Here is a 23,299-nt window from a genome sequence, read left to right as displayed (position 1 = left end):
TGAAAAATTAATGATAGATATGTTTGTTTACATGAATAAAATGAACATTATAAATAAAGCACCAAATACCTTCTTTTACAAGATTTCACAACTCTACTTCAAATCAACAAACCAACACTTAACACTCAACACTTAACACTTAACACTTAACCAAATACAATGGTCTCCATTATTACTTTTACCAAAAACGTTCTTGTTACACTTGCTTTTGCTTTATTGGCTCAAGGTCTTGCTATCCCTGAAGACATTGATAAAAGAGCTGAAAAAGTTGTCTCATTAGATTTTACCGTTACCAGAAAACCTTTTAATGCTACTGCTCATGGACAACATCATCAATCCCAACAACAACAACAACAACAACAACAACAACCAGCTCAAAAAAGAGGAACTGTTCAAACAAGTTTGATTAATGAAGGTCCATCATATGCTGCTACCATCACTGTTGGTTCAAACAAACAACAACAAACTGTTATTGTTGACACAGGTTCTTCTGATTTATGGGTGGTTGATTCTGCTGCCGTTTGTCAAGTCACTTATCCTGGTCAATCACCAACTTTTTGTAAACAAGATGGTACTTATAAACCTTCTTCTTCCACAACATCTCAAAATTTAGGTAAAGCTTTCTCCATTAGATATGAAGATGGAAGTTCTTCTCAAGGTACTGTTTATAAGGATACTGTTGGTTTAGGTGGTGCTTCAATTACCAATCAACAATTTGCTGATGTCACTACGACTTCAGTTGATCAAGGTATTTTAGGTATTGGATTCACTGGTGATGAAAGTAGTCCAACCTATGATAATGTTCCTGTCACTTTGAAAAAACAAGGAATTATCAACAAGAATGCTTATTCTTTATATTTGAATTCTGCTTCTGCTTCATCTGGTACCATTATTTTTGGTGGGGTTGATAATGCTAAATACACTGGTAGTTTGACCGCATTACCAATCACTTCATCCAATGAACTAAGAGTTCAATTGAGTACTATTAACATTGCTGGAACCACTGTTAGTGCTTCAACTACCCCAGTTTTGGATTCAGGTACTACTCTTACTTATTTTTCTCAAACTATTGCTGATAAATTGGCTGCTGCCGTTGGTGCCAAATGGAATAGTTATTATCAACTTTATACTTCTAGTTGTAATCTTGCTGGAAATATTGTTTTCAATTTTGCTAAAGGGGTTACTATTTCGGTTCCATTATCAGAATTTGTTCTTCAAGATGGTAATTCTTGTTATTTTGGTGTTAGTAGAGATCTGGCCACTATTTTGGGGGATAATTTCTTGAGAAGAGCTTATGCAGTTTATGATCTTGATGGGAACACCATTCTGTTGGCTCAAGTCAAATACACTACTTCTTCAAGTATTTCTACTTTATAGAGAGAATGTTCTGTGTTCTCGATTTTTTGTTTAGAATTTTAGTTAGATGATTTAACTATTTTTTATTTTTTTATTGAATAAACATACAATTATTATTATTGTTATTATTATATTGGGGGCTACTAAGACAGTTAAAATTGGTTCGATTCAAAAAACAAAAAGGCATAGAAGGCTGACTTCCAACAAATAACATAATATCATATATTATCTGTTTAATTTGAATATATAGACATTTTTCTTTTATCAAAATATGAAACCACATACATTTATTTACACGTTTAATAGGGGGACTCTCTTCACAATCAGTGCTCAAGTGTAACATACAAATAAAAAAACCACTTTTCATTTTAACCAATCTAAAGGAATTCCTTTGATTTTCTTCTGAATGCATTACAATCTCTTAACCATTGTTTATAATCCTTTAATGAATATATTTTTTCACCATAATAATCTGGAATTGGATTAGAAAAACTTTGTGATGAAGGATCTGGTCTTTTTATTCTAAGTCTCGACAAAAATTCTGTATTTTTAAGTTCAAATTGTTTCAATTGTGCCCTATTAGTTAAACGGAAGATAGATGATCCAATGAATGGTCCAACCAAGAATCCTACTAAACCACCTAATATCACGGCACCACCCATAACCATCAATGGATCAAATCCCATAATTGGTTTTTCCACATCAATTTCAATATTTCCTAAATAACTCAATGTGATAAAAGCACCTCCTAATCCAGTGAATACACCAGCAATAGTGTTGATTCTGTTATTTTGTTTCTTTAATTGGAAATAATCGACCCATGTTAAACGTGGTTGTGATGCAGTTGTAGTTGTAGTTGTAGTTGAGTTGAATCTGAAACCAGAAAATAATGCCCTTCTAGTGAAAAGTCTACTTTGTACTCCTAATGAAAACATTTTAAGATATAATATTAAAGGATGAAGTTGTACTAATATGGTGTATCTCTCAAATTGGAAAAAAAAAAAGAAGGAAGGAAGTAAAAGTTTTCATGTTTGGATTTATTATAGAATAATTTTTTTTTTGTTCTTTGTTCCCTCCCTCACCCGAATCCCGGTAATAATTGTTTTTCTAATTTTTTTTGATAACACTTAACTACTCAGCTGATACCATAGTTTGAAGTATCGCTTCATTTGGTTAACTGATTTCTCTATTAAATGGATTTAGAATACTACTCTATAGTATTTTTAGTTTCATAGTACTTGGAATGAAGACCAATAACATAGTTAAGGCTAACTCTTCTTACAAATGCTCTCTCTTTTTTTTTTTTTGATCTGACAACACATAGCCACAAATTAAACTAAAATCAGTTTTCAATATACCACCAATTGCTCAAAATAGATTCTGCGACATCAAAAGCATAAAAAGAACCCTGAGAACTGAATTATATAGATTTATAATTATTAAAACGTAGTGGTTTGTATCCAGTTTAGAAGTGTAACATCAATTGCAAATGGTCGTGTAAAAGAGTACATTTAGTGTTCGCTCACACTATTTGCGTGTTTTCAAGCCCAAAAAAAAAGAGATGGAAAAAACTGAATGAATGAATGAACGAAAAGAAGAAGGAAAAAAAAAAAAAAACTATATCTACAAACAACGACAACAACAACAAACAACATCAAGAAGTTTTTTTTTTTTTTACAACCAATCTATTGCAATCACAATTAATCAATCTAATCTAAAACATCACCAATAGTTATTGAAAGAAAACAGAAACAACTTCCAAACTTTTTTTTTTACTTTACCTTTACCTTTTCTTTATTTTACATTTATTTATTTTGAAATTAATTACAATCAAGATATTTCTATTCAATAATACTTGATTTTAATTTCATCTACTTTTGTTTTTGTTTTTTTCAAGGTCAATATTCATCTTGATTTTTTTTTTCTTTACAAAGATTTCAACTTGAATTTTTATTTATCCATTTAAAGACAGAATTGACAAAAATCAACATTTCATTTATTTGTCTCCTTTTTATATTTCCATCAACTTTCCTGTATTATTAACAACAAGATAAAAGGATATATTTGATCATTATGAATGGGTCAGCTATTGCCAATGGTAATGGATCTGTTGGGGTAACTCCTGCATTATCACAAGTACAATTACAACCTGGTTCAGCAAATTTAACAACCCAATCAAATGATTCTGTTGTGCCTAAGAATAAGGAAGAATTAAATGAATTACTTAGTAAATACTATAAATTACTTTTTGATTCCAACAAGTTGAAAAAAGAATTTGAAAAATCTGAAGACAAATCAGAGGGCAAATTTGAAGATGTTAATGCCCAAGCCAAATTGGATATAGAACTGGTTTTGGCACAGGTTAGCAAAGAACATGAAGAATACATCAAGGATGAAAGTGAGTTTATGCAAGAATTATTTTCTGAAAATTTGAAAGGCACTATCAAGAGTGAAGGTTTTGACAATGAATTATTTGAAAAACAAGTAGCTGGGTTATTATTATTGTCTAGGGATTATGATTTGCCAGAAAAATTCCAAAAGGAATTCACTACTATTAGTGATCAAACTAAGAAAGATGATTTAGTGAATGAAATTTTGGAAAAATTGACAGAGTTGGAGACTGATTTTGAAACAAGAGCACAAAATCTTGGGATCAAAGTACCGTCACCGTCATCATCATCATCATCAAAAACTGACAAAGATACTTTACATTCACCATTAGGTACTATCCATGCAGAGAAAATCATCAGTAATAAGATTTCTCAAAGATTAAAAGAATTGGAAAACTTACCTGCTAATATTGGAACATTTGGCGATACTGATGGCATTGACAAATTTAAAATCCAAGCATTAATAGAACTTAAAGCACTTAGATTATTAGGGAAACAGAAATTGTTGAGACACAATATTTTGGTTCATGAAGCTCAACAAGTGAAATATGCTGACCCTAATTTAAAGTCGCTCCCATTAGCATTACTGGAAAAGAGATCTTTCAATGTGAGACCAAAAATAGAACAACGAAACCCACAATTATTGGCAGTGCAACTAGAAGAATTGAAAAAACTAGAGGCTAGAGAAGCCAAACGTAAACAACACATTGAAAAAGTTGACCTAGTAGTGGAAAAGTCAACAAGTCGTAGTGAAGCCAAATACGTCAGAGACCATTATCGATCTCATTATTTGGTTAGACAGATCAACAACTTTCATCAAACAACAGAAAAAGAGGAAAGTAAGAAATTGGAAAGAACTGCCAAACAAAGATTGCAAGCTTTACGATCAAATGATGAAGAAGCTTATCTTAAATTGTTGGATAAAACAAAAGATCATAGAATCACTCATCTTTTGAAACAAACAAATCAATTTTTGGATTCATTAACTGAGAAAGTTAGGGCTCAACAAGAAGAAGCTAGTGGTGGTTCTATGGGCACTCCAAGACATGGAAGTCCAGAAGTTGCTGTGGAAAATAAATCTGATGACAAAGCCGAATTACGTGAAAAAACCGATTATTATGAAGTGGCTCATAGAATTAAAGAAAAGATTACCGAACAACCAACTATTTTAGTCGGTGGTAAATTGAAAGAATATCAAATGAAAGGTTTAGAATGGATGGTCTCATTGTATAATAACCACCTTAATGGTATTTTGGCAGATGAGATGGGATTGGGTAAAACTATTCAATCGATTTCATTGGTTACATATCTTATTGAAAAGAAACATGAAAATAAGTTTTTAATTATTGTCCCACTTTCGACAATAACCAATTGGACATTAGAATTTGAAAAATGGGCACCATCAATTAAAGTGATTGTCTATAAGGGGTCTCAACAACAAAGAAGATCATTACAGCCAGATATTAGATATGGTAATTTCCAAGTTTTATTAACCACGTATGAATATGTTATCCGTGAACGTCCAATGTTGGCAAAATTCCATTATTCCCATATGATCATTGATGAAGGTCATAGAATGAAGAATGCCCAATCCAAATTATCTCAAACTTTAAGAACTTATTATAAGACTAAAAATAGATTAATCTTGACTGGTACTCCATTACAAAACAATTTACCTGAATTATGGGCGTTATTGAATTTTGTTTTACCTGGAATTTTCAACTCGGTTAAATCTTTTGATGATTGGTTTAACACACCATTTGCCAATACTGGTGCTCAAGAAAAAATAGAATTAACTGAAGAAGAATCATTATTGGTTATTCGAAGATTACATAAAGTTCTTAGACCATTTCTTTTGAGAAGATTGAAAAAAGATGTGGAAAAAGATTTACCAGATAAAGTTGAAAAAGTTTTGAAATGTAATTTATCAGGATTACAATATGTATTATATCAACAAATGCTTAAACATAATGCATTATTTGTTGGTGCTGATGTTGGAGGTGCTAAAAGTGGTATCAAAGGTTTGAACAATAAAATTATGCAATTACGAAAAATTTGTAATCATCCATTTGTTTTCGAAGAAGTTGAATCGGTGTTGAATTCACTGAGACTTACTAATGATTTGATTTGGAGAGTGAGTGGTAAATTTGAATTATTGGATAGAGTCTTACCTAAATTCAAGAAAAGTGGACATCGTGTATTGATGTTTTTCCAAATGACGCAAATCATGGATATTATGGAAGATTTCCTTAGATGGAAAGACATGAAATATTTACGTTTAGATGGGTCTACTAAAGCTGAAGAACGTCAAGATATGTTGAAAGTTTTCAATGCTCCAGATTCTGATTATTTCTGTTTCTTATTATCGACACGTGCTGGTGGGTTAGGGTTGAATTTACAAACTGCCGACACAGTTATTATTTTTGACACTGATTGGAATCCTCATCAAGATTTACAAGCTCAAGATCGTGCTCATAGAATTGGTCAAAAGAATGAAGTTCGTATTTTACGATTAATTACCAATGATTCTGTAGAAGAAGTGATATTAGAAAGAGCTCATCAAAAATTAGATATAGATGGTAAAGTTATTCAAGCAGGTAAATTTGATAACAAATCGACTGCTGAAGAACAAGAAGCATTTTTGAAAAGGTTATTAGAAGCAGATGCCAATGGTGCTGATAATGAAGAAAATGATTCTTTGGATGATGATGAATTGAATGAAATTTTGGCACGTAGTGAAGAAGAAAAGGTGTTATTTGCTTCTATGGATGAAGAAAGAAAACTGGAAAAAGTGCCTTATAAATCTAGACTCATTGAAAAGGATGAATTGCCAGCTGTATTCACTGAAGATATTTCTCATCATTTTGAGAAGAAGGAGAAAGAATTATCTAAAATGAGAGATAAGAAACGTGTTAGATATGATGATGGGTTGAGTGAAGAACAATGGTTAAAGGCAATGGATGATGATAATGATACTGTTGAAGAAGCTATTAAACGTAAAGAAGAACGTATTGCTAAAAGAAAAAGAAATAAGGCCATAAGAGAAGGTTTATTGGAAGAAGATATCAAAGATGATGAAGTTGGCGAAGAAGATGATGAAGACTTTGAAGAGGCTGCTCAACCTAGAAAACGTCAACGTCGTGCTAGAACTCCCTTACCACATATTGATAACGATGATATTAGTGGAGACAGTGGTAATGGTGGTGGTGCTGCAATAGAACTTGATGTTGATGATGATGATGACAATGAACCAGAAACTGATGGATTTACAAGCAAATGTTTGAGTGTAATTGATGAAATAACAGCCTTAACAGATGAGACAGATGGTCATAATTTAAGTGATATTTTCATCAAACTTCCATCACGTAAATTGTATCCTGATTATTATCTGATTATTAAAAAACCAGTTTCCATTAATCAAGTTAAAAAACAATTGGATCAAGAAAAATTTGCCTCATTTGAAGATTTTATTGCAGAATTGAAACAAATGTGTCTTAATGCAAAGACTTATAATCAAGAAGGGTCATTTGTACATACTGATGCTACTGTTATTGAGAAATTACTTGATGAGAAATTAGCTAATCAAGAATAATAATAATAATAATAATAATAATAATAAATTTAGTGGGGAAATACAAGAATCGTCGTCTCCTTTTATTATTATTATTATTTTATTTTTTGGTTGTACTTTATGTATTCTTTTTTTTAAACAAAAAAAGAAGATAAATGGAAATCTAATAATCAAGTCCCTGACATGTATAATAGTAAAATAGTAAAATAGTCAATAATATATGTAATAATATTAGTAGTATTATTAGTACTTGTTGATATTAAATGAAGGGGAACCCTCAAACCCCCCTCAAGATTTCAACCAATCAGAATAGTTTGAAATAATATTACGTCGGCATATGCAGTCCGCGGTGTTTTTTTCATAGTTTAATTTTTTTGGCGGAACAGGAAAAAAGAGAAAGTTGCAAATTGTCTCCAACAGGAGGGGGGGTTTGAAAAAGGTCAACAGTTATATATCCTATCCCCGAAAGACAGACATTGATGTAGTTTAGATAGACTTTGTTAATAATAGTTTGAGCTGATACAATATTAATGGGAGGTTATCTAGAATTGCCGGTAAATTAGTAATGAACAAAAAAGGTAAGCCACCATTAGTTTTGATAAATATCACAAAATTCGAGAAACTTCTATAATGTGTATAATTAGACATGCGATGTTTCTTCACAACACATAAGACACGTACCACCAGCACACCACAAAATACAGTTGATTACAAATCAATAGTAGTTATCCAAGATGTTCGAGAACCCAAGTCTACAAAAGACTACGTTTAATAACTCAATTGAGTCATTACAACCGTCATTATTATGAGTAAAATGTGTTTGATCTTTTGTGTATTAGTTGACTGATTGAATTTTCTTCCAGAACCTTTTTTTGTATTATTCTGTTTTTAGTAATGATTGATTGCTTTTTTAATTTAAACCCCCCTCTTGCTTTCTTTCTTTCTTCAACACACACACATTGTCTATTTTTCTTCCCTTCCCTTTCTCTCTTTCTCTCCCCCCCTTAGCATTGGATTTATCTCACCACTCCACTTTCTGAAATTATAAATACTACACCATATTCACTTCTTTTTCCCTTCTTTTAATTTCTTTCAATTTCTTTCAATTTCACTTTTTTTTTTATTATTATTCTTTCCTTTTTTATCAATCAACAACTAATATATATACTATTTGAAGATTATTAATTGATACATTCAAACAACAATGGCTACATTTGCTCCACATATTAGTAAGATTACCAAATCTTCAACCAAATTCAATTATGGTAGAATTGCAAAGACATTTCTTGGGGTAGCTGGTTCTGCCGCTATTGCCACTTACTTCTATAACAATGGTAATCCATTCAATAACAACAACAATAATAATAACAACAATGGGGGTTCTAAAAATGCTGCTAAGGCATTATTTGGAGCCAGTGCTGGTGCCAATGTCAAAATTGCTAAAGTCCCTGAAGGTAAAAGTGCTAGTGATTATCAAAAAGTTTATAATGACATTGCTACCAAGATTTCTGAAAATTTAGAATTTGATGAGAATGCCGGTTATTATGGTCAATTGTTAAGATTGGCATGGCATACATCAGGTACTTATGATAAATCTGATAATTCGGGTGGATCATATGGTGGTACAATGATTTTTGCTCCAGAAGAATTTGATCCAGAAAATGCTGGATTACAAGTTGGTCGTGAATTTTTAATGGAATTTTTAGTGAAATATCCATGGATTTCAAGAGGTGATTTATGGACTTTAGGAGGTGTTGCTGCTGTACAAGAATCCGGTGGTCCAAAAATTGAATGGAGACCAGGTAGAGTTGATGACAATACTGCATCTAAAGTCCCACCAAATGGTAGATTACCCGATGCTTCAAAAGATGGTAAATATGTTAAAGATTTGTTTGCTAGAATGGGATTTAATGAAAGAGAAACCGTTGCCTTACTTGGTGCTCATGTTTTAGGTAGATGTCATAAACATAATTCCGGATATGATGGTCCATGGGGTCCATCATTTAATCAATTTACTAATGTTTTTTACACCACATTATTAGGTGATTGGCACGTTAAAAAATGGGATGGTAAAAAACAATACGAAGATGATGAAACTGGTGAATTTATGATGTTACCAACTGATATGGCTTTGAAAGAAGAACTGTATTTTTTGAAATATGTCAAGATGTATGCTGATGATCAAGATTTGTTTTTCAAAGATTTTGCTAAAGCATTTTCTAAATTGATTTCAAATGGTATCAAATATCCTGCTGATAGTAAACCAATATTGTTCAAAACATTAGATGAACAAGATGAAGAATAAGTAGGTTTAAATGAAAAAAAAAACAAAAAAAAAAACAATACATTATTCTGATTACATAGGTCGTTGTTAACTTCTAATATATATTCAAAATATATGAAAAAGTTTGAAAGACTAATTGTGAGTATAATTGAAGATCTCGTTGTATTGTTATAATTATAATGTTATTGTTTAATTTTTACAAATAACTTTCAATATTGAAGCTTAATTCTTATTTAGGGCTCTAGTTAGGGCTATAACCCTAGCGCACATGAATATTTATATACAGGTATAAAAATTCTTTCTTTTGTAGTGCTACCAAATGTACAAATTTGTTAGTTTCAGTCAATGATGAGAGTGAGAGAGAGGACTGAAAAAAAAAAGATTTTCAGAGTTTGGCAATATACTTTGAAACAAATTTATTTTCCCCTTTCCCTTTCCCTTTCTTCTCTTCTTTTTTTTTGAAAAAGTATTCAAGTATAGTAATCCAAAAGATAGAACAATGAAGTACATCCAAACTGATCAAATCTTAGATATCCCAGAAGGTGTCACTGTTGATATTAAAGCCAGAGTTGTCAAAGTTACTGGTCCAAGAGGTGAATTAACCAAAGACTTGAAACATATTGATGTTACTTTTAACAAAATCAACAACAGAGCTATCAAAATCACTGTTCACAATGGTGACAGAAAACACGTTGCTGCTTTAAGAACTGTCAAATCTTTGATTGCTAACTTGATCACTGGTGTCACTAAAGGTTACAAATACAAGATGAGATTTGTTTATGCGCATTTCCCAATTAACGTTAACATTATTAAAAAAGATGGTCAAGATTACGTTGAAATTAGAAATTTCTTGGGTGAAAAAAGAGTTAGAGAAGTTAAAATCCATGAAGGTGTCACCATGGAAATTTCTTCTACTCAAAAGGATGAATTGATTGTTTCTGGTAACTCCTTGGAAGCTGTTTCTCAAAATGCTGCTGATATTCAACAAATCTGTCGTGTCAGAAACAAGGATATCCGTAAATTCTTGGATGGTATTTATGTTTCTGAAAGAGGTACCATTGTTGAAGAAATCTAAGGAAATTGATAAAATAAAATGAATGCATGTTGTTGAATTATAATCCATTTTAATAATAATACAATTTTTTTTAATATTAAAATTTTTTCTTACAAACAATTTTTTGTTTATAGTTTAGAAAGGATTTGATGGGGGGATGTTTGTGTTTTAGTTTCAGTTCATTTTGGGGAAGGAGAGAGAGTCATTGTTATATTTTTCAACCGGTTTATTACAATAATTGAATTTTTTGATTATTCGTGGATCGTTATCGAGTCTCAAAATTATTAAAATAAAAGAGCCACCTACGATCACACACAAACTTACTAAACTTAAACAAATTTCTCTTTAAATCTATCTTTAGAGCGCCATTTACCCTATTGACCAGATTCTTTATTGTTTTGAGCTTGTATGCTACTTTTTGATATCTTTTTGTCTTTGAATCATTCTTGTTTGAATTGTTTTAATCTTGGAATAAAGGATTGCAATTTATATTGGAGAGATTGGAAGGCAACAAGGATTTTCTGAAAGCACACCGGAAACAGCATTAAACTATTAAGTCGCCGGCAGGTGTACCCACCCACCGTGCTTAATTTTTTTTGTTTCGTTTCACGTCGCCACAGCTTCTGTCCATGAAAAATATAAGATCGCTGGAAATCATGAAAATTTCACAGATCCGTTCTCAAACGGAAAACAAAGCTCAACAATAATTAAATATCAACCAATGACAATAAAAGTAGCCTTTCTAGGACCAGAGGGAACATATACCCATCAAGTATGTAGCCATACCATACCATACACAGACTTCATATTTCTTTTTCTTCTTGGTTATTTACTAACAATCATTTTCAAGGCATTAATCCAACAATTTGGTACAGAAAATGTTTCTATATATCCTCAACAATCTATAGGAGATTGTTTCCATATTTTAAATGAAAAAAAAGTTGATTATGCTGTAGTACCATTTGAAAACTCTACTAATGGACAAGTTGTTTTCACTTATGATTTATTACGTGATTGGTATTTTCAAACTTCAACACCACCAAAATTTAGAATAATTGCTGAACAATTTGTATCTATTCATCATAATTTATTAACTAATGCTTCCAAAATTGAAGACATAAAAACTATTTATTCTCATCCTCAAGTATGGACTCAAGTTAATAAATTTTTACAAAGTTTACCTCAACAAATAACGAAAATTGATGTTGGATCAACTTCAAAAGCAGCAGAAATCGTCAGTCAAGATACCATCACCACCAGTGGTAGTAGTAGTGCTGCTATTTCATCGTATATGAGTTCAGAATTGTATAAATTGCCAATATTAAAAGAAGGAATTGAAGATAATCAATCCAATACTACGAGGTTTTTGATACTAGGGTATGATTCTCCAATATCACCACCACCAGCAGCAGCATCTAATAATGATGACGATAATAGCAAAAGAAACACTACCATAGTATCATCAATAATGTTTACTTTAAATCATGACGATCCTGGTGCATTATGTGATGTTTTGGTTAAATTTAAAGAATATGGTATAACATTAACATCAATTAATTCTCGACCAGCAAATTTGAAACCTTGGCAATATGTATTTTTCGTTGAAATGATTGGTGATATTCATCAAGAAGGACTCGTAGAAAAAATTAAAGAGTCTTGTTTAGAACTTGTGATACTAGGTGTTTTTCAAAGAAGTTGGAGGTATAACAACAACAGTAATGATCAATAGAAAGTATATAGACACACTTCTACACTTATTTATTAAATCATAATTCTTTTATTTTACTAATAACATTTCTTAATTTGTACATATACATATATAGATTATTTACCTCTTAATAACTATGAAACCGAATATTAGTAATAACCAAATGCCAAAAAAAACATTAATAAACATTAAACCGAACATAAAAGACAAGTAGGATGGACCTAAAAAGATTAGATCCTGGGATATACTTTAAACTTGCAAAAAGAAAAATCTTTCGATTTTAATTACCCAATTTTTGATAAGTCCAATTAGTACTATCCAAGGGACATGCATTTCTTGTTTTCAACCATCTTCTAATACAATGTAAATGAAATGCATGATTACATACTCCCCAAGCAGGAATACACTCTTCTGAAGGAATATTACCCATGGCATTTGGTTGACATTCAATACATGGTTCCATTAAGTGATTTCTACAAATGGCACAATTTTCAATTTGCATATCCCATGACCAAAACGCTACCGCTGTCCATTTTTTCACTTCAAATCTTGGTTTTGATGATGGTTTTGATGTTGGTTCTGTTGTTGGTTCTGTTGTTGGTTCTTTCAGTTCAACTTCTAAAAAAAATTGGAAAAGTTAGTATCAAAAAAAATTCACGTTACATAAATAAATTCAAAGTATACAAACATACCATCAACGTCCATGCGATCTTGATCGTCAGCCATATTTCTTGGTTATGTATATGTGTAAAGTGTGTACGCGTAGGTTGAGTGTATAATTAAAATGAAGATGAAGTAATGAATTGGGAGGAAGAAGTAGGAAAAATAATCTATTTGAAATTCTTGTCAATATTTATCACCACTGTGGTTATATGGATTACTTCTATTCGTTTTATAATTAAAGTATAGTATAATGAAAAAAAGGGGGGGGGCAATAAGAAGAAAAGTTGTTCAATTTGATTTAGTTGATTAAAGAAATTCATAAATTTTCTGTTCCTCCTTCTTTTCCTCCAAAATTGTTTTAAATTTTTTTTTTTTCTAACAAATAACAAACAACAACAAACAACAGCCAACACAGTCAATTCTTCTTCTTGTTACTACTCCTGGTGTATCTGTTTAATATAATCCATCCTTAATTAAACTCAAATAATTATATATATATAGAGAGAGAAACGATCATGTCAACGAATAACACCACTACAAACAATGAAGATCTAATATCCTCATTATATCCACCACCACCGCCATACTATAAATTTTTCACCAAAGATAATTTACAAAAACTTTCCACGTGGCAAGAAAACAATCAAACAACAACAGTATCCTCAGAGGTTAAATTAGAAGAAGAAAATACTGATCCTGATTCTAATAATCTGGAAGAAAATTCTATACCTCCAGGAGAATTAAGATTTTTAATACCGCCAAAACAACCTGAAGGTCCACAATATCGAGGATATGGTAATATTTGGTTATTTGAAGATAAATTGCCCAATTTAAAAGATTCTCAATGGGAACAATTATATAATACTTCCACTTCCACTTTCACTTCCACTTCCACTTCCACCGCCAACACCAACATCATCACCAATACTGACACTGATATCAATGGGAATCAAGAAGTCGATGCCGGCGATTCTACGGGCGATGAAAATTTAACTTCGGAAACAAAAATTAAAGAATTACACAAATTAATGGATTCATTATTATTAAATTTTTTAGAATTAATTGGAATATTAAGTATTGATCCAATAAAATATGATAAAAAAATTCATGATATAAATTTAATTTTAATTAATATTAATCATTTATTAAATACTTATCGACCTCATCAAAGTCGAGAAAGTTTAATTATGTTATTGAAAAATCAAATTGATTATAAATTTTTAGAAATCGATCAAATTAATAAAAAATGTCTTGATATTAAATCCAAAATTAAAAATTTAATTAATGAACGAATAACAGTGGTAAGTGATGGTACAACAACAAATACAACAACAACGACAAAAACAACAGGACTTGGTGATGGTGATTCAATTGATGAAAAGGAACAATTGAAACAAGATATCATTAATAGATTATTACTGTCAATATAAAAGAACTAGTAAATAAGATATTATTGTTTTCAAATCTATAAATGAAAAACAATCATGATGGAAATAAATATACACACACAAACATATATATATATATAGACAAGCTATTCTCAAAAAAGATCTAATAGATCATTGTTAACATTGTTTTTGTTTTTCGTCATTGTAGATGCATTTCCTGATACAGATAAGTTTTCAATGCCATAAGTCGTGGAGCTTTGAGTTGATTGTTGAGGAGTAGTAGTAGTGGTGGTGGTGGTGTTAATGGTATCGAATAAACTTAAAATATCATTAGTTGAAGTTTGTCCTCCAGCAATTTGCAGTTGACTGTTTTGAGAAGACGAAGAAGGCGGTGGTGGTGGAGTACTAAACAAGTCATTTAATTCATCTAACAAATTTCCAACATTACCACTATCACCATTGGAACCACTAACTCCGTCTCCTTCTTCATCATCATCATCAAAATCAAGTAAATTATCATTTCTGGCATTAGTAATGATTTCTTCTTTAGCCATATTTTTCAAATCTTCAATCTTGGTTTTATTCTTCTTTTCCACTGGAACTCGAGAATATGCATTAGGATCAATAAATGATTTTGCTGGTTTATAATAAACTGATGATAAAGTGGATAATTCATCTAATAAAGTTTCTAATAAACCTGGACTAAATGAACTAATTGTTGTTTCAATAGGAGGTAATTTTGTTAACAAAATCTTTTTCTGTTGATCTTCACTTGAAGAAGATGATAATAATCTCCAATATATATAAGCTTTATCCCTAACATCAGCATTTTCACATTCTTTAGTAGCCAATTCTAAAACTTTTTGTAATAAATTAGAATATTGACTATTACCACTACCACCATTGCTAGATAATTCCAAATTAATTTTAACAATGGTAGATAAAATATTCAATTGTAATACTGAATCATCTTCCAAAAATCCATCGACTAAATCACTTAATTTTTTATGTAAACCAGAAAAATATTTTGGATACTCCCCTAATAACCATATATAACCTGATAATGCTTCAGTTTTATTTAATTCATTAACATGATTGGAAATAACCGGTATAATCAAAGTTGCCAAATCATTTTTCCCAGGGTAACGTCTTAAAATATTGACCAATACAGTTACTGATTCATTGATAATCAAATCACCACCTCTTTCATCAATAATTTCATGTAAAAGATTAATTGCCTTAACCGCACTTTCCTGAAGTTTGATGGCAACTGATCCAATAGATTTAATGGCTTTTGTCACTAATGCTGGTTCAAATTCCATAGCATATTCTTTCAATTCTCCCAATAAAAGAGCACTATTTTGTTCACTTGCTAATCGAATCATAATTTCCAATTTTTCCAATTTTAAATATAATGGATCAGAATATTTAATGAAAAAAACTCGCAATTCTTTAGATAATACATTAGGATATTTTTCTAAAATGATTCTAATATTTTTCAACCCCACATATTGAGCTTCTGGTATAGAAGTACTAACAAGAGATACCAATGGAGCGGATAATTTCTTCAATATATTACTTCTTTGTGCTGTGACGGGGATAGCATTTAAATGATGCAAAATGGCTTTAATTGAACTTAAAACAACAGAAGGATTAACGTGTTGTAATTGAGGTATAACTCTTCCCATAATATGATTAGCTTCTTCAGAATTATCAGTGTCATATTCAGCCAATGTATTCAAAATGGTGATTCTCCCCCATTCAGTACATTCATTAAGACATAATAATAAACTATTAATGACTTCTCTATTGAATGCCAAGATTTCCAAATTTTCATTAGTATTCATATCTCTAATTTCACTCAAGGCATTAATGGCATTAGCAACAACCATAGGATTAGGATCACTCAATAATTTTTTCAATTCATCTAAAAATCCAAATTCAACACACATTTCTGGATTTAAATCAAATAATTTAGCAACACATATGGCAGCAGTTTTTCTAACATAAGGATTTTCATCAGCTAAAGTTCTTTGTAAAGGAATTTCTAAATATTCCACCATTTTAGCCACTCTAATACATCCCATAGTTCGAATTGCTAATGCTCTAATTAAAGGATTGGGATCTTCAGTATCTTGTACAAATGTATTAACTGCTAAAATACATAATTCAGGATTAGTTTTAGCATAATTCATTAAATATAAATAAACCAATTTTTTTTGTTCTAAATCATAAGTGGCAATATTTTTTAAAACATCAGGAAATAATGATGATACATCTTTACCAACAGTCATTGCTTGAATCACTCTTTGAATAGCATCTTTACGTTCATGTTTATATTGTGATACTAATCCATTTTTCAATTCAAAAGTTTCACCTTTTTTAGGACCAACAAGGTATTTCCGTAATTTTCGTTCAAGAATACTATTGACTTTATTGAAATTTTTGTTGATTGTTTGTTTATAAGATGACGACATGGTTGGCTAGTAAGGGAAAGAAGAGGGGTGACAACCAGTAATACAAAATCTCAATTAAATTAATAAGATTATGGGATTAATTGATATTGTAAAACAGTTTTGTAAAGTGTGTGATTTGAATTGAAATCAAAATTTCATAAACAAAAGCCAAAAAAATTTGAACAACAAAAAGACAACAAAAAGACAACAAACGCGACATTTCTTACAATAGACCACGACAACGACAACGATAACGACAACGACAAATTTATGAAGTATGTGCCAAAATGTCGCATCGTATTTAATTATAGTCTTTGATACAACCAATACTTGAAGCATAACATAAAGTGGTAAAGTCACTAATCTTAAACTATTTCTAAGTAAAAGATATCTAAGCGTAAGTCTCAAAACAAGCATTATTTAATAACTTTTATTTCTAGTAATTGAGGGGGTTGTCATGAATTTTACAGTACTGTGCTATTATTTTTAATAGCTTTCGCAAAAATATAGAGCAAAACTAACATCTTATACAAAAGCTTTGTATTGGAGTTTATAACTTATCATTAAGATTAGTCTAATTACATCTCATATTGACAAGATATTATTTAATAATATATATAGGAAAGCTGAAAGAGAAGGAGGTGAACTCAGTATAAAGTGGTAGCACCAGCACTATATTTAACAATACGTGCACGACTTACGAAAGTTTTTTTTTTTTTTTTAGGACAATTTTTTTTCTTTCATTCCTCTTTTTGACAACCAATCAACCAATCAACCAATTCTACTATTTAATATATTCATTCATTCACGTCTTCTATATCGGTGCTTTAAACAGTAGAATGAGTAATATACTGCTGATTGTTGGGAAACAAGTCACTAAAAATACTGAACAATTATTTTACACTCGAATACGACACATTAATTGTAATAATAACATCAAAGACCATTTATCACGACTATCATCACTACAAATAAAATCATGCCATTATTTTTCAACTGACAATTCACGTATACAACAAGTTTATTCACCAACTTGTTTTGATTGGATAAGTCGAACTGATCAAGATGAGAATGTTCATAGTTGGCAAAACAATTATTTTTCTTCTAGATTCTCAAGAAATAATATACCAATTAAAAACAAGTATGCATCATTACCTTTCCAACAACAACAATTTATTGAAGAAATGGTTGAATTAATAAAACTGGGGAAATCAATATTGGATAAAGTGTTAGGGAACCTGTTATCGCCAGAATTGATTGCAGTAATTATTGATAAATCATTTGAAAATTGTCCATTAATGCCATCAACATCTACTGGGTTAGAGATTCCTTATTTTAAACCCTGCCAATAAAATCCATTATGATATACCGTATTATAATTTTATTAATTCTCGAATACCAATATTATATGAGTTGATCAAAATAAATGAAGTTGAAAATGATGGATCATCCACTTTATTATACCCTTATCGTATATGGTTATATTATCATATGAATGATCTTGAACTGATGAAACAATTGCAGAAAAAAATTGATATAATGATAAATAATCAACAATTGAATGAAAAAACTATATTATATTATTTATCGACATTGATTAATAATTATGAAATCATTGAATTTAAAAAAAATTTCCATAAATTAATTATTAATACTCAATATAATTTATCTAATTCATTAATTAATAGTTTAACGCCAAATTTAATTGGTCATGATTGTTTATTTGAACATTTATTTTTCATTTATCAATTATGGATGAATTCCCCCAAATGTCAACCACCACTGATTAAAACTATTAGTTTATTATTATTAGAATTTTATCGATTTGGAACTAATCATGAATTAAAAGAATTTAAACGATTAATTAAAAAATATCAACATCAACACAATATGGAGTATTATGATCATTATTTGATTCAATCAATTGATTATCAATATGAAATTATTAATCGAGAATATTTAAGTTTTACTAAGAATATTACTGAAGAGGATTTGCAATTTATTGAATCGATAGCTCCCAAAATGGAAAACTATACAACTGGTGGTGGTGGTGATGATGATGATTATGAAAATGTTATTGAATTTTATCATCGTTGGTTATATTTTATGATTAGATATTCTAAAAATATGGATAATATCAATTTTATTTTCAAATTATATAAAAATTCAATTGCTACCACTACAGCAACAAATAGTGACAATAACAACAATAATGATCAATTTTTTTTACCACCGAGATTTTTCAAAATTTTATTAGATTATTATGTTAAACATGATCAATTTATTCCTATATTACAATTAATTGAAGCATCGAAAACTTCTATACCTTATGATCCATCATATTTAATATTAATTGTGAAAACATTTATTTATTCTTATTCAAGATTTGCTCCACAATTTATTGATCGATTAAATGGATGGATAGGTAAATCATCTTTTCAATTGAAAAAATCTTGGTCACCATTTCATCCTTATCGAATATATGAACCTTTGAATCGAATAAAATATAATGATCCTCAATGGGAAGAATTTAAATATGATAAAAGATCTAAAGGGAATAGATATAATAACAACCCAAATAATGAATCAGATTCACAATTACAACAACAACAACAACAACAACAACAACAACAACAACAACGACAAATTGAATTTAGAGTGAATCGAGGATTTGAAAATTTAATTAATCGAGGTATAAGACCAGATATTAATTTATTATTAGAAACATTTAAATTTACTACTAATGATTTAAATTATCGATTAAAAATTAAAAGTTTAATGATGGAAACTCGTCAATATAATCATAAAAATTCAAAATTTATGGAATTGATTTCATTAAATCATCCAAGTTTACAACAAGAAGATTTATTAAGATATTATATTACCAATAGTAGTAGCCAATTGAATGATTCTCATAAATTTTTATTTATAAAAATGTTAATTGATTATGAATTATATGAAGAAGCACAAATTTTAATTAATTCAATTGATGATGATGCTAATGTTAATTCTATTCCTCCTAATAATCAAGGATCAAATTTACTTGATAAATATAAAATGCTTAAATTAATATTACAATTAAAAATTTATGTATTAACTGATCAATTTGAATTAATTATTGATTCATTGAATAAATTTGCTATTCATGAAAAACAAATTTATTTAACTCCTTATTTATTAGATCAAACTTTATTAATTGAAAATATGTTATTCAAGAAATTACGATCAATACAGAAGAGTAGCACTACTACTACTACTACTACTAATAATAATAACTCATTAGATGATGTTGATGATCAAGAATCATCATCATCATCATCATTATTATTATTATTGGGGGAAGGTAAAAAATCTTTAATGAAATTACGTCATTTTATAGGTGATGTTAAATTAATGTTGGAAAATGATGAAAATGAAATAATGGAATTAATTGATAAAACAATTTATATTTTAAATCAATGGAAAGATAATAATAATAGGTAGTACTGCTTACCATTGAGATTGAATTTTATGAACTTTTTTTTTGTAAATAGTTTAATTTTTCTCATATAGATATATATATATGTACATAAATATAAATATATGTATATATATATATATATATATGTATAGAATGAATTCTTTTCTATAATTAATCATCAACAATATCATTTGAAAGGATATAATACTGTTTTTAGAATGATAATTTGGTGGGTGAGGTGAGGTGAGGTGAGGTGAGGTGGGTAATGGTAATAATAATTAATATTGTTATAAAGTGCACGACAGTTAACATAAATACACTACTAAAAAAAAGAATCATAATCTAAAATTCACAAGAGAATTACAAACAACATCAACATCAACAATAACAACTACAACTACTGCTACTACTACAACCACTAGTCTTTAACATTTACTTTAACTTACATTTATTTGAAATTAGGTTTAATATTTACCACACTTGTATGTGTCCATAATTCATTCAATCATAATTCAATATGACTGATGATACTCAAATTATTAAAATGTGGGAATCAATGGTATGTAATTAGATATTCTGTTCCCTTAAAAATCAAAACCAAAATCAAAACCAAAACCAAAATCAAAACCAAAACCAAAACCAAAACCAACACTTATAAGCCTTGATGTACACAATTCAAAAGAGATGATTTCATATTATATCATTTTATTTTCATTTTCATTGTTATTTTATTGTTGGTTTGGTTTTGGTTTTGGTTTTGGAATGATTAATTAGATTAAGCATTTATAATAATAATAATAATAATACTAACCAACCAACCAATTTTTTTTTTATTTCTAGGATCATTCTTTAACATCATATTTATTATCGAAAATAACGACAAATTTAGAATGTTCAATATGTTCAGAAATTATGATTATTCCAATGACGATAGAATGTGGTCATTCATTTTGTTATGATTGTATATATCAATGGTTTTCTAATAAAATCAATTGTCCTACTTGTCGTCATGACATTGAAAATAAACCAATTTTAAATATTCATTTAAAAGAAATTTGTCATAAAATTATTGAATCAATAATTGAAAACACTTCTAATGGTGATGGTGATGGTGATGGTGATAGTGGGGGAGTTGATCATTTGATGAATAGAAAATTGGAATGTTTAAAAACTTATAATTTAGATGTTAAAAATAAATCAATATTTGGCGATTTATTTAATAATACCGTGACGACATTAATTGATTGTTCTGATGGAGTTGCAAGATGTGGGAATTGTCATTGGGAAGTTCATGGATCAATATGTTCTCATTGTGGTACTCGATTTAGAAGATCAACAAGAAATATCAATGGAGAAAGTGAAGAAGATGAAGATGAAGAAGATGATGATGATGATGATGATGATGAGGATGCATTTGAAGATGTTGTTGCAGGATTTCGTCAAAGTGTGGAAATAAATGAATATGATTCTGATGATAGTTTTATTGATAGTAGAACTGCTAATGAAATACCCGTTGGTACTGATAGTGATAGTGAAATCAGTATCCATATTAATGCTAATAATAATAATAATAATAATGGTAATGTTTATGATAATGAAAGTAATGAAAATAATAACACTGATGATGATGATGATGAGGAGGAGGAGGAATATGGAGATAATCATTTAGGTCATACTGAATCATTTGGTAATAATAGTGCTATTCATGATGATTGGCATGGATTTGAAAGTGCTACATCAAGTGTAATTGATCGAGCGTTTTCTGACGATGATGAGGAGGAGGAGGAAGATGTTTCTATTCAACGTCTGATGAATAGTCCTTATAATAATGATAGTATAGAATTATCAAGTTCTGAACATGAAAATATAATACAATTGAGTGGAGATGATGAAGATGATTCATATTATGATTCAGAAGATATACGAGATGCTATGGAAGAAATGGATAATTTTAATATTGACAACACTGATTATAGTAATGAAGAAGAAGATGATGTGGTAGAATTAAGTGATTATAATAGCTATAGTGATAATATGATTAGTGATGTAGATAATGATGATGATGATGATGATGATGATGGTTGGTGGTAAATCAAAGTCAAAGTCAAAATCAAAGTCATATATATAAGGTAAATAATTAATCAAATTATCTAGATTTCAATTAATCTTAATCTTAAATATTTTTCTAATAAAAACTTCTTCTTATTAAGTGGATAGTTGATTCCTGTGTGTATCCCTTTCCTTCCTTATTGCAAAATAAAATTTCAATAAAACTCGTAAAAAAAAAAAAAAAAAAAAAAAAAAAAAGTGCTGCACGTGATAAAAAATGGGTCGTGCATAGAATAATAAACAAATCACGTGATACACCAAGTAATATAATAGAAAATTTTTTCTTCTACAAAATTCCAACCAATGGAAATTGATGAGAATGAAACAACCAGACGACCAAAAGTCTGAGAGAGAGAGAGAGAAAAAATATCGGCTCATTATTTTCAATTCACTTTTAATCCTAGTTAATACTATTTACTTTCTTTCTTCTAACTATCCATCCCACCATCCTATCTATTCAATTATGAATCCACAAAGAATTATTGAATTACAAAAACATTATCAAAATACTCCTAAACCATTATGGTTAAGAGGTAGACAATCGGCATTTTTAGTTTATCCATTTTATGCTTTATTTGCTGTTAGTACTGTCATCCCATTATATTATAGTGTTAGAGCTGTTGCTGGTATAAAAGATGAATAAATAAAATAAAACAGACCGAAAGAGACTAAGAAAATGAATATGATATATAATATATATGTTATATATATATGTTATATACTTTGAAACATTGGGGTTAATATGAATGAATGAATGAATGAATGGAAGCAAATATGAATGTTTAATATTTTTTTTTTTTTTTTAGCAAGTGAAGAATGGTTATCATTATTAGTATTACTACAGAAGAATGAATGATATA

The 23,299-nt window shown here is 29.5% G+C and overlaps 11 protein-coding genes and 1 pseudogene across 12 annotated transcripts; 9 read left to right on the top strand and 3 right to left on the bottom strand. All coding sequences in view use genetic code 12, as the record gives it.

The window, feature by feature from the left end:
• Positions 1 to 159: 159 nt before the first annotated feature.
• Positions 160 to 1,377, top strand: SAP8 (Sap8p; the record flags this gene model as incomplete). Its single annotated transcript, XM_714848.2, has 1 exon — positions 160 to 1,377. The coding sequence occupies one exon, from the start codon at positions 160 to 162 to the stop codon at positions 1,375 to 1,377; it is 1,218 nt and encodes a 405-aa protein (XP_719941.1).
• A 356-nt stretch (positions 1,378 to 1,733) lies between these two features.
• Positions 1,734 to 2,291, bottom strand: PAM17 (Pam17p; the record flags this gene model as incomplete). Its single annotated transcript, XM_714846.2, has 1 exon — positions 1,734 to 2,291. One exon carries the CDS (start codon positions 2,289 to 2,291, stop codon positions 1,734 to 1,736), a length of 558 nt encoding a protein of 185 aa, XP_719939.2.
• A 1,138-nt stretch (positions 2,292 to 3,429) lies between these two features.
• On the top strand, positions 3,430 to 7,338 carry CAALFM_C302490CA (RSC chromatin remodeling complex ATPase subunit; the record flags this gene model as incomplete). The annotated part of the gene is made up of 1 exon (XM_714845.2): positions 3,430 to 7,338. The coding sequence occupies one exon, from the start codon at positions 3,430 to 3,432 to the stop codon at positions 7,336 to 7,338; it is 3,909 nt and encodes a 1,302-aa protein (XP_719938.2).
• A 1,183-nt stretch (positions 7,339 to 8,521) lies between these two features.
• Positions 8,522 to 9,622, top strand: CCP1 (cytochrome-c peroxidase; the record flags this gene model as incomplete). Its single annotated transcript, XM_714844.2, has 1 exon — positions 8,522 to 9,622. One exon carries the CDS (start codon positions 8,522 to 8,524, stop codon positions 9,620 to 9,622), a length of 1,101 nt encoding a protein of 366 aa, XP_719937.2.
• A 478-nt stretch (positions 9,623 to 10,100) lies between these two features.
• On the top strand, positions 10,101 to 10,676 carry RPL9B (60S ribosomal protein uL6; the record flags this gene model as incomplete). Its single annotated transcript, XM_714842.1, has 1 exon — positions 10,101 to 10,676. One exon carries the CDS (start codon positions 10,101 to 10,103, stop codon positions 10,674 to 10,676), a length of 576 nt encoding a protein of 191 aa, XP_719935.1.
• Positions 10,677 to 11,376: 700 nt separating this feature from the next.
• PHA2 (prephenate dehydratase) lies at positions 11,377 to 12,384 on the top strand (the record flags this gene model as incomplete). Its single annotated transcript, XM_019475299.1, has 2 exons — positions 11,377 to 11,427; positions 11,506 to 12,384. 2 exons carry the CDS (start codon positions 11,377 to 11,379, stop codon positions 12,382 to 12,384), a joined length of 930 nt encoding a protein of 309 aa, XP_019330844.1.
• A 259-nt stretch (positions 12,385 to 12,643) lies between these two features.
• HRT1 (SCF ubiquitin ligase complex subunit) lies at positions 12,644 to 13,089 on the bottom strand (the record flags this gene model as incomplete). Its single annotated transcript, XM_019475298.1, has 2 exons — positions 12,644 to 12,981; positions 13,056 to 13,089. The coding sequence occupies 2 exons, from the start codon at positions 13,087 to 13,089 to the stop codon at positions 12,644 to 12,646; spliced, it is 372 nt and encodes a 123-aa protein (XP_019330843.1).
• A 452-nt stretch (positions 13,090 to 13,541) lies between these two features.
• On the top strand, positions 13,542 to 14,456 carry MED7 (mediator complex subunit; the record flags this gene model as incomplete). Its single annotated transcript, XM_714838.1, has 1 exon — positions 13,542 to 14,456. One exon carries the CDS (start codon positions 13,542 to 13,544, stop codon positions 14,454 to 14,456), a length of 915 nt encoding a protein of 304 aa, XP_719931.1.
• Positions 14,457 to 14,566: 110 nt separating this feature from the next.
• APL2 (Apl2p) lies at positions 14,567 to 16,891 on the bottom strand (the record flags this gene model as incomplete). Its single annotated transcript, XM_714837.2, has 1 exon — positions 14,567 to 16,891. The coding sequence occupies one exon, from the start codon at positions 16,889 to 16,891 to the stop codon at positions 14,567 to 14,569; it is 2,325 nt and encodes a 774-aa protein (XP_719930.2).
• An 818-nt stretch (positions 16,892 to 17,709) lies between these two features.
• CAALFM_C302420CA lies at positions 17,710 to 20,353 on the top strand (annotated as a pseudogene; the record flags this gene model as incomplete). The annotated part of the gene is made up of 1 exon: positions 17,710 to 20,353.
• Positions 20,354 to 20,886: 533 nt separating this feature from the next.
• On the top strand, positions 20,887 to 22,421 carry CAALFM_C302410CA (ubiquitin-protein ligase; the record flags this gene model as incomplete). The annotated part of the gene is made up of 2 exons (XM_019475297.1): positions 20,887 to 20,889; positions 21,171 to 22,421. The coding sequence occupies 2 exons, from the start codon at positions 20,887 to 20,889 to the stop codon at positions 22,419 to 22,421; spliced, it is 1,254 nt and encodes a 417-aa protein (XP_019330842.1).
• Positions 22,422 to 22,752: 331 nt separating this feature from the next.
• On the top strand, positions 22,753 to 23,082 carry COX7 (cytochrome c oxidase subunit VII; the record flags this gene model as incomplete). Its single annotated transcript, XM_714833.2, has 1 exon — positions 22,753 to 23,082. One exon carries the CDS (start codon positions 22,753 to 22,755, stop codon positions 23,080 to 23,082), a length of 330 nt encoding a protein of 109 aa, XP_719926.2.
• Between the last annotated feature and the right edge of the window lie 217 nt (positions 23,083 to 23,299).

This window comes from Candida albicans, chromosome 3 (assembly GCF_000182965.3).
Source record: "Candida albicans SC5314 chromosome 3, complete sequence".
Taxonomy (NCBI): Eukaryota; Fungi; Ascomycota; class Pichiomycetes; order Serinales; family Debaryomycetaceae; genus Candida; species Candida albicans.
Note: the sequence above shows the minus strand (reverse complement) of the source record. Positions and strands in the feature narration are given on the sequence as shown.